This window comes from Megascapheus bottae, chromosome 18, assembly GCF_031878675.1.
Source record: "Megascapheus bottae isolate mThoBot1 chromosome 18, mThoBot2.hap1, whole genome shotgun sequence".
In the NCBI taxonomy this organism is placed as follows: Eukaryota; Metazoa; Chordata; class Mammalia; order Rodentia; family Geomyidae; genus Megascapheus; species Megascapheus bottae.
Window position 1 is genome coordinate 31,688,169 of NC_143526.1, and position 15,061 is coordinate 31,703,229.

The window sequence follows — 15,061 nt, forward strand, 5'->3', positions numbered from 1 at the left end:
GTGACAGTTTTCATTCTTTGTCCATATTTGAATGAGTGATTTTTTTTTGCCTCTATTAATAAGGGGAGTTAGCTCTTCATTTATGTGTGGCAGTTACGTTCTCCTAGTTTGTTTGTGAAAGTGCCCTTTGAGCTGTGCTACTCAGTGTACATTAAAGCTTTCATTATCATGGGTATAGGGGACATTGAATACTGTATTTAAGAAAATAAATTAGGCTGTCTGTGGAGCAGTGGGCTCCCCCTTGGGGAAATTTAGATGTAAAGAAGTAATTTGAAGTCTTGCCAATATCTTGATAATTGAATGCTACATGAATACAGATTGCATCAGACTTTGTTCTCTTGTGAAGTTTCTCCCATGTCCATACTGACCAGACTTTCTTTTTATTTCATTCTGCAAGCTGAAGAGTTTTGTAATAAAAAGCTAAAGCTCTGGCCAAAAAAAAATATTTCTAGATTTTATATTTACTCCTTCCTTCCTTCCCTCTCTTTCCTTTCTTTCTTTCTTTTTTTTTTTTTTTTTGGCCCCCTTCTCTTTCTGGCCCCGCGCTCGCTCCGGCCCCGCTCGCTCCGGCCTTGCTGGCTCTGGCTCGGCTCGCTCCCGCACGCTCCGGTCCTGCTCGCTCCGGCCCCGCTCGCTCCGGCCACCACTCGGTTGGGCTCCGCTTGCTTGCTTTCGCTCTCTGTCGCTTGTTGCAGTCTCGTCTCTGCCACTTCCGGCTTGGTTGTGTCTCGTCTCTGCCACTTCCGGCTTGGTTGTGTATGTGGGATACCGAGGAATCGAACCCGGGTCTTTGTGCATGCTAGGCAAGCACTTTAACCGCTAGGCCAAACTCCCGGGCCCCTCTTTCTTTCTTTCTTTCTTTCTTTCTTTCTTTCTTTCTTTCTTTCTTTCTTTCTTTCTTTCTTTCTTTCCTTTCTCTCTTTCTCTCTCTTTCTTTCTCTCTCTCTCTTTCTTTCCTTTCTCTCTCTTTCTCTCTCTCTCTTTCTTTCTTTCTTTCTTTCTCTCTCTCTCTTTCTTTCTTTCTTTCCTTCTCTCTTTCTCTCTTTCCTCTCTCTCTCTCTCTCTCTCTCTCTCTTTCTTTCTTTCTTTCCCTCAGCATTGAGATCTACCTTTTCTGCTCATGGCTGGCACTGTCATTTGAGTCATGCTTGCAGTAACTTTTTTTTTTTTTTTTTTTTTTTGCCAGTCCTGGGCTTGAGCTCAGGCTTGAGCACTGTCCTTGGACTTTCTCAAGGCTAGAGCTCTACCACTGAGCCTCAGCACCACTTCCGACTTTTTTCTACATGTGGTACCGAGGAATTGAACCTGGGTCTTCATGCATGCTAGGCAAGCACTTGAACCACTAGGCCAAACTCCTGGCCCCCTTGCAGTAACTTTTTTTTTTTTTTTTTTTGCCAGTCCTGGGGCTTAAACTCAGGGCCTGAGCACTGTCCTTGGGCTTTGTCAAGTCTAGAGCTCTATCCCTTGAGCCACAGCACCATTTCTGGCTTTTTCTATGTATGTGGTACCAAGGACTCGAACCCCCGGTCTTCATGCATGCTAGGCAAGCACTCTACCACTAGACAAAACTACAGGCCCCAGTTGTAACTTTTTGCTGGTTAATTGGAGAGAAGACTCTCTTAATTTGTTTTGAAATTCTGTCTTCAAATCTTAGCCTTTTCCATAGCTATGATTACAGTCAGGAACCATAGGAGCCAGGCTCTATTGCTGTATTTTAGTGAAAGAAATAAGGAAAATCTGGACTTTTCCTTCTGTAACTGATTATTTAGCACCGAATTTCAACCAAGTTACTTTGTCTAATTTCTTTAGTTGTAGTAATGCAGGTATGAATGGTTACTGGCCTTGTGTTCTCTAAATGGATTAGCTCATTTACTAGCCATACACACTGCTTAGAGATAAACAATATCACCATCCCATTTTATTGGAGACAACAGTCATAGAGGCTGAATATACAAAGTCATCAATCTGTTAGCAGTTAGATTTGATATCTTTGATTTCCTGATAAGTGTTAAGTTAAACCAGTTGTTCTCAGAGTCCATGTAGTGAAAATACTCCTGCTACTAAAACTTTCAATTTAGTATTTTTCAGCATCCTTAGTTATAGCTATCACCTATTTGTGTTCCACTTTGATTTCCTACTCAATATTAGCCCTTTAGAATGGGTTTTTATTTTTCTGAAGATGACCTTTTTTTAAAATATTTTTTTAATTGTAATTAATAAAAGGGTTACATGATATGGGCCATATAGAAGGTGCATTAATTCACATACATTGATACCCTTTCACATGTCTTGGTACCCTTTACCCTCTTCCCCACCCCTGCCCCCACCCCCCATGACCTTACTTTGTAGATTTGGCTGGCCTCAAACTCTCTCCATCCTTTGCCCTCAGCCTCACACAAGTGCGATTATACACTCTACAATGCCCAGCCAATACCATATGTTCTTTCTTATGGTTCTTGAGCGGAAAACAAAAGGCGTTGACTTGTTTTAGTGCCTGAGAGCGAGCTCAGAATGGCTCCATCAGACTCACTACTGGACTCTTGGATTATATTTGCAATTTCACAGATTATCTTAAGTAAACCCAGAAAATTTTTTCATGGAGATCACTTTTCACATAAGTGACCTAATTCAGTATGTTTTATTATTTCTTTCTTTCTTTATTTATTTGGGGTCTTTGAACTCTGCTTGGGCGCTGTCCCTGAGCTTTTCAGAAAAGCTCAAGACTACCACCCTACCCCTGGGCCTGGGCACTGTCCCTGAGTCTTCAGCTCAAGGCTACCACCTTACTCAAGCCAAGCTCCAGTTCCCTTTTTCTGTGCCCACGCTGGCTTTGAACTGTGATCTTCATATCTCAGCCTCCTGAATAGCTAGGATTATAGACGTGAGCCACCACGCCTAGCTTACATTTTATTTTCTGCAGAAGGAAAATAACTTTTGATCATAAATGGCCACAATTTCTAGTATTCACAAGCTTGATAAAACAAATAAGAGTGTAACTGCACATCAGGAGTGAGACTGCTTTGTTTCAAATGATGACTTCAGATTCAAAGGCAGTTAGAGGAATGGAAATACTTTATATTGTTCTTTTCCATATCAATAAGATTGAAAATTGAAGTACAAAAAAGGACAGTTACTTAGGAAGGGACTCAAGAAGTAGAAAATTTGAATAGATAAGAAAAAATAGCTGGGAGGGCCAGGAGCGTGGCCTAGTGGTAGCATGTTTACCTAGCATGCGCGAAGTCCTGGGTTCCATTCCCGAGAACCACATACACTGAAAAAGCCAGAAGGGGTGCTGTGGCTCAAGTGCCAGAGTGCTAGCCTTGAGCAAAAAGTGTCCAAGGACAGTGCCCAGGCCTTGAGTTCAAGCCCCAGGACTGGCAACAACAACAATAAAAGATGGGAATAGAAGAGCCAGGACTGAATGTGGTGGCTCACACCTGTAATCCTTGCTACTCAGGAGGCTGAGATCTGAGGGCCAAGGTTCAAAGCCAGCCCAGGCACAAAAGGACCTGAGATTCTTATCTCCAATTAACCTCTAGAAAAGGGGAAGTGGGGCTTGGTGCCAAGGGTATGGTGGTAGCCTTGAGCTGAACAGCTCAGGGACAGTGCCTAGGCTGAGTTCAAGTCCCACTGGGCACCAGTGGCTCACACCTTTTATCCTAACTACTACTCAGAAGGCTGAGATCTAAGATCTCAGTTCAAAGCCAGCCTGGGCATGAAACTGTGGCTCAAGTGGTAGAGTGCTAGCCTTGAGCTGAATAGCTCAGAGACAGTGCCCTGGCCCAGAGTTCAAGCCCCATGATTGATTAAAAAAAAAAAAAGGAGAAAAGAAAAAGAAAAAAAGAAAGAAAAAATAACAGAGAGAGAGAGAGAGAGAGAGAGAAAGAAAAGTAAGGGCCAGAAGTGTATCAGTGGTAGTCTGTTTGCCTAGCATGCACCTTTGATTCCTCAGAACCACATAAACAGAAAAGGCCCAAAGTGGTGTTGTTGCTCAAATGGTAGCATGCTAGCCTCAAGAAAGCCCAAGGACAGTGTCCAGGACTGGCAATAAAAAAAAAAAAGAGGGCCGGGAGTTTGGCCTAGTGGTTAAAGTGCTTGCCTAGCATGCAGGAAGACCCGGGTTCGATTCCTCGGTACCACATACATAGAAAAAAGCCAGAAGTGGTGCTGAGGCTCAAGTGGCAGAGGTCTAGCCTTGAGAAAGTCCAAGGACAGTGCTCAGGCCCTGAGCTCAAGCCCAGGACTGGCAAAAAAAAAGAAAAAAGAAAAAAGGAAGGAAGGACTGAAGAAAGTGTTGTTGCTCAAATGGTAGCATGCTAGCCTCAAGAAAGCCCAAGGACAGTGCCCAGGACTGGCAATAAAAAAAAAAAAAAAAGAAAAAAAAGGAAGGAAGGACTGAAGAAAGTAAAAAGCAAGTTGGGCACTGGTGGCTCATAGTTGTAATGCTAGCTACTCAGGAAGATGAGATCTGAGGATGTTGGTTCAAAGCAAGACCAGGCAGGAAATCCATGAGATTTACCTCCAGAAAACCAGAAGTGGAGCTGTGGCTCAAAGTGGTAGAGTGCTAGCCTTGAACAAAAGAGTTCAAGGACTATGCCAGACCCTGAGTTAAAGTCCCATGACTGCCCCCCTCCCCCCCAAAAAGAAAAGAAAAGTATAAATAGAACTCTTGCTATTTATGTTTTTTGTTTGTGCCAGTCCTGGGGTTTAAACTCAGGGCCTGGCTGCTGTCACTGAGCTTTTTGCTCAAGATTAGTGTTTTACCACCGGAGCCACAGCTCCAGTTCTGGCTTTTTGGTGCTTAGAGATAAGTCTCACAGCCTTTCTTGCCTGGGCTGGCTTTGAAGTTCGATCCTCAGATCTCAGCCTCCTGAGTAGTTAGGATTACAGGTGTCAGCCATGGTCTTGTCTTCCCCCCACTCCCTTTCTTTTTAGCAGTTCTGGGAGTTGGCAGTGGAACCTATCACCTTACATATGCTAGGCAGGTCCTCTACCACTGAGCTGTAGGACGTTCCTTTCCAGCCTTTTGAAAGTAGGGCCAGATATCTGGGTCTCAGCACAATGGTTTGTTTTTGCTGAGATGGGGTCTAATGTTGCCCAGGATGCACTTTTTTTTTTTTTTTTCTGTCAAAGCTTCCCAAGAAACTGGTAGTACAGGTATGCACCACCTGGCTGGTATCTCAGCTTTTGTTTGCTTCCTTTATACTTGACAATCATAGCAATTACATCTTGAAGTTGTTATTGTTTAATGGATAAATTTTTGTCTGAAGGCTACTTGAGTGCAGGAACTGTGTCTCTTTTGGTCATGACTTTTCAAAATCAGTTGTGTCTGAGTAAATATTTGTTGCAAACATCAACAAAAGATTGAATTTAACTTGTTTTCTCTGGAAATTTTGAGGGCATGCTTCTCATTGATGAGTCCCTGGTAAGCATTGTCAAGTTGGGTCCCCTATATTTGTAGAAACCACATGGTAGAGTATGAGCCATAAGAGTACAGGAAACCAATGCAGGGATTCCTTTATTACAAGGAGGGCAGGAGAGAAAGAGAAGGTGCTGACAGGGTCCATGGAGGTGTGTGTGTGTGTGTGTGTTGCGTTGTGGGTCATGGGGCTTAAACTTGGCCTAGGTGCTGTCCCTGAGCTCTTCTGCCCAAGGCCACTACCCTACCCTTGAGCCAAGCCACATTTCCAGTTTTCTAGAGGCTAATTGGAGATAAGAGTCTCGGGTCCTTTTGTGCCTGTGCTGGCTTTGAACCTTGATCCTCAGATCTCAGCCTCCTGAATAGGATTATAGGTGTGAGCCACCTCACCCAGTGAGCTTTGTGTTTTGACTGCCTATTTTCTACAGGTAGTGAATGCTGCTATACTCTGGGCAGACTTTGCCTAAGTTTCATAAATATTTAATTGGCTTTTTCAGGAGAATAAAGGCAGCCCTGTTGATGACTGAAAATGACAAAGCATCCACCTAACAGACGAGGAATCAGCTTTGAAGTGGGAGCCCAGTTGGAAGCTCGGGATCGTTTAAAAAACTGGTACTTTTTTACATTTTTTTCTTTTAATTAAAGGTTGTCAATAGTGCTAAAAAAAAAAAAAAAAGAAGGTAGCCTAGGCTTTTCTGTGGTGTTTTCCAGCTTAAGTTTAGAACATGGAAATATGCTTGCGCTCTCTCTCTGTCATCTCTAGCTCTAGCTCTGTGTACAGGGACATCCTATGAGTGTCCACAAGGAAATGAAGAATTAACAGTGACAGCTTTCTTGCTCGTGGCTGCCTATCTGTATGAAAGAGGAAAGAAAGATCAGAAGAGGAAATGTTCCTGTGTTGTGTACAGCCCCTCTTTTTTCCTAAATGTGATTGGTATGACTAACCCATAGGAATCTGTGGGTTATTTGAGCTATTTGATTTAGAGCTGAGGGTTGTGGCTATTGGATCTGCTATTGATTTTTGATTTTTGGCTGATAGTTACTTTGCAAGTTGGTTTCATCTATAGATGTCGTACTAGTAACATTTGCTATATGGGATTTTTGTGAGAGTTAAATAATAGAGTATCTGGGGAATAGTCTTAAAAACTAAATAGAGCTGGGTGCCAGAGGCTCACACCTGTAATCCCAGCTACTGAAGAGGCTGAGATCTGAGGATCCCAATCCAAAGCCAGCCCAGGCACTAAGGTCTGTGAGACTCTTTATCTCCAAATAACCACCAGAAGACTGGAAGTGGTGCGGTGGCTCAAGCTGAAGAGCTCAGAGACAGCACCCAGGCCCAGACAAAAACAAACAACAAACAACCAAAAACTTAAAGAGATTGTGGTTCATACCTGTAATTCTAGCTACTCAGGGGGACACTGAGGTCTGAGGATTGAAGTTTGGAGCCATCTCAGGCATATAATTATCTCCGTTAATCAGCAAAAAGCCGAAACTGAAGGTATGGCTCAAGTGTAGGGCACCAGCTGTGAGTGAAAAGAGCAAGAATATTTAGGCCTTAAGTGGAAACTCCAGTACCAACACTGAACAAAAAAACAACCAAACAAAAAAAACCCTATAGTTGTAGAGTTACACCTGGAATTTCACCACTAGGGAAACTGAGTTATGAAGGAGGATTGTGACAGTCTGGTGTATGTATCAAGAATCTGTCACAGTTCTCTCACATGTGGAAGCTCGGTCTAAAATGCACTGAGCTATGAAAAATTATACAGGACTCTAAGCATTTATAGACAGTAAGACTAAAGGAGAATATTCTTTTTTATTTATTTATTTTTTTTGCCAGTCCTGGGTTTGAGCTCAGGGCCTGAGCACTGTCCTTGGACTTTCTCAAGGCTAGAGCTCTACCACTTGAGCCTCAGCACCACTTCCAGCTTTTTTCTATATATGTGGTACCAAGGAATCAAACCCGGGTCTTCGTGCATGCTAGGCAAACACTTTAACCACTAGGCCAAACTCTCAGCCCCTAAAGGAGAATATTCTTAGAAGAGGAATACAAAGTCACAATGTCTATCTATCTGATCATACAAAATAATATTTATCAAAATGAACTTTAGGAAATGGAAACAAGATACTCTTGTTGTTGTTGTTATTTGTATTTCTTTTTTTCTTGATTGTCTCTCTTTGGGAGGGCAACGGGCAGAGGGACAGAAATAGAGGGACAAAGGGTGAACAAATGCAGCAGTGGTTTGTACTAGACGCTATGTTGAAAATAAACTGCAACTTGTGGATGGGATAGGAGGTAAAACTGGGAGAGCAAGGGAAAGGGGTGACTTATGTAACTATAATCCCCTTCTACATCTTTACAGTAACAAAACAATCTTTACAATAACAAAACAATTTTTTTGGGTGGGTCAAGGGGCTTGAACTTGGCCCTGAGCACTGTCCCTTAGCTCTTCAGCTCAAGACTATAGCCCTGTCCCTGGGCCTGGGCACTGTCCCTGAGCTTTTAAGCTCAAGGCTATTGCCCTACCCCTGAGCCAAGCCCCATTTCCCTATTTTTAGGTTAACTGGAGATAAGAGTCTCAGGTACTTTTGTGCCCTAGCTGGCTTTGAACAGAGACCCTCAGATCTCAGCTAGAAGTAGTCGAGTGGTAGTAGTAGTAGTAGAGTGGTAGAGTAGCTAGGATTACAGGCGTGAGCCACTGTGAGAGTCAGAGACAGGGGAGACTGTTCAATAGCTTCTGTCAATACGTTTTGGGCCTTAACTTACAAATGAATTATAGGGAAGAACTGCATGGGAGGTCCCTGATTTACTGCTAGTGCTGGAAGCCTGGGTATAGGAAACTATCATTTTGACCATCAAAACTAGAAATTGTGGGCCTGGAGTGTGGCGTAGTGGTAGTATGCTTACCTAGCATGCACAAAGCCCTGGGTTCTATTCTCTGGACCTACATACACAGAAAAAACCATAGCCCTCAGATTTCAACCTCTTGAGTAGTTAAGATTATAGGTGTGAGTCACTGGTGCTCAGCTATACCTTATTTTTATTTTTTTGTCAGTTGTGGGGCTTGAATTTGGAACCTGTTATCCTTTCTCCCACTCAAGGCTCCCCCCCCCCCCGCTTTTTTTTTTTTTTTTTTTGCCAGTTCTGCTTGAATTTAGGGCTGGGGCACTGTCCCTAGACACTGTTTACTAGTGCTCTGCCACTTGAGCTACAGCTCCACTTCCAACTTTTTCTGAGTATGTGGTACCTAGGAATCAAACCCAGGGCTTCATGCATGCTAGGCAGGCACCCTACTACTAGTTTGCTCTGTCAGCCCATCTCCCAGTCTTCCCTCCTGTCCCCATCCACAAATTATATAGTTCCTTTTCAACATATCGTCTAGTAAATACCATTGTTCCATTTGTCTGCCCAAGGGAAAAAATATAAATATATATATTGAGCTCTTCAGCTCAAGGCTACCTCCCTACCCCTGGGTCTAGGCATTGTCCCTGAGCTTTTCACCTGAAGGCTACCACCCTACCCCTAGAGCCACATCCCCACTTCTCATCTTCTAGTGTTTAATTGGAGATAAGAATCTTTGGTTGTTTGGTGACTGGACTGGCTTTGAACAGAGATCCTCAGATCTCAGCCTCTTGAGTAGCTAGGATTATGGGTGTGAGCCATTGAGCCTGGCTCAGAAAAAAAATTATTATTATTATAAAGATGATGTATAGAGGGTTACAGTTACATGTCAGGTAATGAGTTTTTGGAAAATGTTACATTTCCCCTTCTCTCTCCCAGTTCTTCTCTCCCACTCCCTCCCACAAGTTATATAATTCATTTTCAACAGTGTCTAGTGAGTACCACTGCTGTATTTGTTTACCCAAGAAAAGCTTCTTCTTTGTGTGTGTGTGTGTGTGTGTGTGTGAGTGTGAGTGTGAGTGAGTTCTGGGACTTGAACTGAGGCTGAGCACCTAGACACTGTCCCTGAGCCTTTTTGCTTAAGGCTAGTTCTCTACTGTCTTGTGCCACAGTGCTACTTCCAGTTTTCTGGGGGTTAATTGAAGATAAGTATCTCGCTGACGTTTTTTTTTTTTGTTCAAGCTAGCTTTGAACTGTGATCCTGAGATCTCAGCATCTTGAGTAGCTAGGTGTGAGCAACTATTGCCTGGCTCAAGAAAGGTATTTTTGAATTGGTGATGTGGCTTTACTGGTACCTACTTAGTAAGCATGAGGTATTGAGCTCAATCTAAAGACTACCTAAGAAAAGCAGAAGACTGTATTTCAAATCTAGTATGGTGCCTGCCTTAATTAATCCACTTTTAACTGAAGCACAAATTTTATGAAACAGTACTTCCCTTTAAAAAAAATGTTTAATCAGTTGTGAGATTTGAACTCAGGGCCTGGGTACTGTCCCTAAGCTCTTTTTTATTCACGGCTAGTACTCTACCACTTGGAACCACAGTGTTAGTTCTGGCTTTCTGGGGATTAATTAGAGATAAGAGTCTCAAGGACTTTCTTGCCCAAGCTGACTTTGATGGGGATCCTCAGATCTCAGCCTCCTGAACAGCTAGGATTACAGGTGTGAGCCACTAATGCCTGGCCAGTAATTGGCCTTAATATATATACATTGCCTTCTGACCAACTTCCTCTCTTTTCCCTTCCTTTTCCCTCTCCGCCTTCTCCTCCTCCTTCTCATTCTTCTTCTCCCTTACCCTCCCCTCTTCTGCCTCCTGCTCATCTAGCATACTGTGCTCCTCAAGCACACTGTGGAATATTGATAAGAATGATTGCTTCAAGTTTAGTATTGTGGTAGTTTAGTATGTTTGTAATTCCAGTACACAAAAGAGAAAGACTTTGTGAGTTTGAGGAAGCTACATAATAAGTTCTGGGCCAGCTTGGGCTGCATAATGTGGTCTTGTTGCAAAAATAAATAAAAAATAAAAATAAATCTAATTTTGAAGTTACTTTTACTTGAGAGCAAACTTTAGTGTCTTTTCCTTTTGCTTCTCTATAGAGGCAGGTTATCTTGCCTGCTGTGCTTTCTTATAGCCTTATGTAGATGAACTGGCTGGCTACAGTGTAACAGGCTATAGTTTCTTAGTAAAGATGCTCCCTGGATATAATCAAGCTGTTCGCTTTTCCTGATGCTTCCCCTGCCTTTTTCTTGTCATCTGTCAGGAGTGTGCCATCTGTCCCAAGCAGTGAGCTGGCCTTTGCTGTTCTTGCTATGAACACAGTGAAAAAAAAGCTCCTTCTGTGTATTGCTTTCCATCTTTTGGCACATTTCCATTACTGTGTTTCCATTGAAGTTGATCATAATTTTCTTTGATTTTACAACAACAAAGGATTTCAAAATTTTGAGCTTTGTAAATCTTCGTATTCTTTTTTAAAAAAATTAAAATGATAAGATCTTGTCTGTCTATCTAATTCATACCTCTTCTTGTTTTTGTTTTTTTTTTTTTGGTTGTAGGGCTTGTACTCTGGGCCTGGGTGCTGTCTCTGAGCTCTTCAGCTTAAGGCTATCACCCTACCCTTGCACCACTTCTGGTTTTCTAGTGGCTAATTGGAGATAAGAGTCTCATGTAGGGCTGGGAGTTCGGCCTAGTGGTAGAGTGCCTGCCTAGCATGCACAAAGACTCGGGTTTAATTCCTTGGTACCACATACATAGAAAAAAGCTGGAAGTGGTGCTGAGGCTCAAGGGGTAGAGCTCTGGCCTTGAGAAAGTCCAAAGATAGTGCTTGGCCCTGAGCTCAAGCCCAGGACCAGCAAAAAAAAAAAAAAAAAGAGTCTCATGTACTTCCTTGCCCAGGCTGGCTTTGAACTGTGATCCTTAAATTCTAGCCTCCTGGTAGGATTACAAGCGTGAGCCATTGTGCCCAGCCTTATGCCTTTTTTTTTTTTTTGGCCAGTCCTGGGCTTGAGCTCAGGGCCTGAGCCCTGTCCTTGGACTTTCTCAAAGCTAGAGCTCTACCACTTGAGCCACAGCACCACTTCCAGCTTTTTTCTATGTATGTGGTACTAAGGAATCAAACCCGGGTCTTTGTGCATGCTATGTAAGCACTCTACCACTAGGCCAAACTCATGGCCCAAGGCTGACTTTTTTAATTGCATGTTATTGTGAGGGTAATGTATAGAGGGGTTACAGTTAGATTGGTCAGTTGGTGGGTACATTACTTCTCAAACATTGATATCCCTTCTCATGTTTTTGTCCCCTTTTCCCTCCCTCCACTCCCTAGGCTCACATTTAATGAGTGATTTGTACTAAAAGCTTTTAATGAGTGATTTGTACTAAAAGCTTTGCATTTACCATATTTCACAATTTTGATAATTAGCTACCTTTCTTTTTTTGTTTTTGTTTTGATTTGGTGGAAGAAAAATAGGTTTATGTAAAGATGGCCCTGAAAATAGGGGGGACTCTCCATCTGAAATCCCTTGTTTTGAGAGGGTTTAAGTCATAAAGAGCTTTCCTTTTCTTTTTTCTTTATTTAATGTGTGATAGTGGGACTCAAACTTGGCATCTGACACTTTGCTCATTGTCTGGCACTCTACTAATTGAGCCATGCTGACAAAGACTACTGGGAGTACATATAGTGGACAATCTGTGGGCAGGAAGTCCACTTACTGACTGGTTTCCATCATGCAGGGAGGTGTGTCCTGTTTCTGTTCTCTGGCAGGAACCTCATAGTGAATAGGGTACTTTTATTATTCCCGTTTTTGTATATGAGGAAACAAACTAAAGTTGCCAAAACAGCTAGTACACGTATGCTTGGAATTGAATTTAGGGCTTTGTGCATGCTAAATTGCTCTATTACTGAGCCATGCTTCTAGTACCCTGGAGTATGGCTTCAATCACATGTTGAGTCTGTCCCTAGAATAAAAATGGCTCACATCTGTAATCCTAGCTACTCAGGAGGCTGAGCTCTGAGGGTCACACTCAAAAAGTCTTACATGTGAGAATTCAGAAGTCTTCACAAGATGGTTTTTGAAGCCAAATCATTCATTTTCTGCTAGATACTGGTAATACGATTAGGATAGGCATAATGTGGTCTATAGGAACTGACATTCAGTGGAGGTAGATAGATCATAACAAATTGATATGCATAAATTATCCCTCTTGAGGGATTTTGAGGAGGAAGATAAAAACTGTCATGGTTAAGAGTATTTACACGGAGCGCTGTGGCTCACGCCTGTAAGCTTACCTACTCAGGAGGTTGAGATCTGAAGATCAAGGTTCAAAGCCAGCCTGGCACAAAAGGACCTGCGACTTTTCAATTAACCTCTTCTAGAATGGAAGTAGGGCTTAATTTAAGAGTAGGGTGGTAGCCTTAAGCTGAAGAGCTCAAGGATAGCGCCTAGGCCAAGTTTAAGCCCATAATGCACCAAAAAAAAAAAAAAGAAAATAAAGAAAAAAGAAACTTTTGGTTGATTTAGTTTCAAAGAAGCATGTACATAAATTATTCACACACATTTTTTTATTCAGATTATTTATATCAATATATTCATTTTATGTTTTGGTTTGTAATCCCATACCACTTTATTGCAAATATTATTCTATTGGCAGCTCTTTCAGTTAGTTTTGGTCCATTTGGCATTTCTATCACCATTGTGTGTATGTGTTTAATACCTCCTTCTGTCTCTGAAATTTATTTCAGGTTCACCTTATATTTCCTTTTCTAGCCTAGAATCAACCATTTTTCTGAGCCTCAATTCCATTTATTAGAAAATTGGCTTAAAAATGATATCTAGGTATTAGGCTAGGCTTGTAGTACACATCTGTAATCCTAGCACTTAGGACCTGTGGTAGGGGTACCATAAGTTTGGGACCAGCTTAAATGATATATTGGGACCCTGCTGAAAAAAAATATAAAATATGAATACTTGGTATATTCAAATCTATATTATGGTGGGGGTTGAGGAGTCATTCATTGCCTAATATAGGACTAGGACTTTTTTTTTTTTGGCCAGCTCTGGGGATTTTGAACTCAGGACCTGAAAACTGTCCCTTTACTTTTTTGCTCAAGGCTGTAGCTCTCCCATTTGAGTCACAGCTCCACTTCTAGTTTTTTTTTGGTCAGTGGTGGGACCTGAACTCTGGGCCTGGGCACTGTTCCTGAGTTCCTCAGCTCAAGACCAGCACTCTACCACTAAAGCCACAGCACCAACACTTCTGGTTTTCTGGTCGTTAATTGGAGGTAAGACTCTCATGGACTTTAGTGCCAGAGCTGGCTTTGAATCGGGATCCTCAGATCTCAGCCTCCTGAGTAGCTAAGATTACAGGTGTGAGCCACTAGCTTGCCATTTCTGGCTTTTTTTTTTTCCAGTCTGGGGACTTGAACTCAGGCCTGAGCACTGTCCTTGGGCTTTCTCAAGGCTAGAACTCTACCACTGTAGCCACAGCACCACGTCTGGCTTTTTCTATGTATGTTGTACTGACTAATCCAACCCAGGCCGTGGTGCATGCTAGACAAGCACTTTACCACTAGGCCAAACTCCTGGCCCATTTCTAGCTTTTTGGTGGTTAGTTGGAGATAAGAAGTTGGTGGACTTGGCTCGGGAGTGTGGCCTACTGGTAGAGTACTTGCCTAGCATGCAAGAAGTCCTGGGTTCAATTCCTGGTACCACATACATAGAAAAAGCCAGAAGTGTGCTGTGGCTCAAGTGGCAGAGAACTAGTCTTTTTTTTTTTGCCCTTTCTGAGGCTTGAACTCAGGGCCTAAACACTGTCCTTATTGGGCTTTCTCAAGGTTAGTGCTCTATCACTTGAGCCACAGCACTACTTCTCGCTTTTTCTATGTATATGGTTCCAAAGACTGGAACCCAGGTCATTACGCATGCTTGGTAAGAACCCTTACCCATAGGCCAAACTCCCGACCCATCACTAGTCTTGAGAAAGCTCAAGAACAGTGCCCAGGCCCTGAGTTAAGCTCCAGGACTGACAAAAGAAAAAAAGAAAGAAAGAAAAAATAATTTGATGGACTTAAGCCAGGGCACACTTGTAATCCTAGCTACTTAGGAGGCTGAAATCTGAGGATCCAATTTCAAAGCTAGGCTAGTCAGGAAGAGTCTATGAGACTCTTCATTTAATCACAGAAAAAGCCAGAAGTGGTGCAGTGGATTAGATGGTAGTGCTAGCCTTGAGCAAAAGGAGCCCAAGGACAGAGCCCAGGTTCCAGAGTTCAAGCCCCAGGACCAGCAAAATGAAAAATTAAAAAAAATAAAATGATGGGCTGGGACTGTGGCCTAGTGTTAAGAGTACTCAGCTAGCATGCACAAAGCCATGGGTTCGATTCCTGAGTACCACATACTAAGAAAAAGCCAGAGGTGGTGCTGTGGCTCAAGTGGCAGAGCACTAGCCTTGAGCAAAAAGTATGTAAGAACTGTACCCAGGCCATGAGTTCAAGCCCCAAGACTTGGAAAAATAAATAAAGTGAGCCCTAGCAGCCTGTTAAATTTAATTATTATTATTTTGTTTTTTGGCTATGTTCAGAGTTCTGGGTGTAGGAATGGAGAATGCATAGTGTGATGAAAGCAGGGTTTTGACACAGTTGTGATAGAATGTCCAGGAAGTTGAACATATATTTAAGTTAAATTTGGGAACTTTACAAATGTTTAGGACTTGAGCTGGCTTATGCCTGTAATCCTACTTAGCTACTTAGGC

General features: G+C 42.4%; 1 protein-coding gene across 3 annotated transcripts in view; it reads left to right on the top strand.

The window, feature by feature from the left end:
- The window catches only part of Phf20 (PHD finger protein 20), a 92,636-nt gene that overhangs the window by 13,891 nt on the left and 63,684 nt on the right, over positions 1–15,061 (top strand). For all 3 annotated transcript variants that reach the window (XM_090352262.1, XM_090352263.1, XM_090352264.1), the window contains exon 2: positions 5,917–6,031. In XM_090352262.1, the coding sequence (XP_090208388.1) occupies positions 5,949–6,031 (83 nt within the window). In that variant the 5' untranslated portion in view covers positions 5,917–5,948. The remainder of the gene's footprint in view (positions 1–5,916; positions 6,032–15,061) is intronic.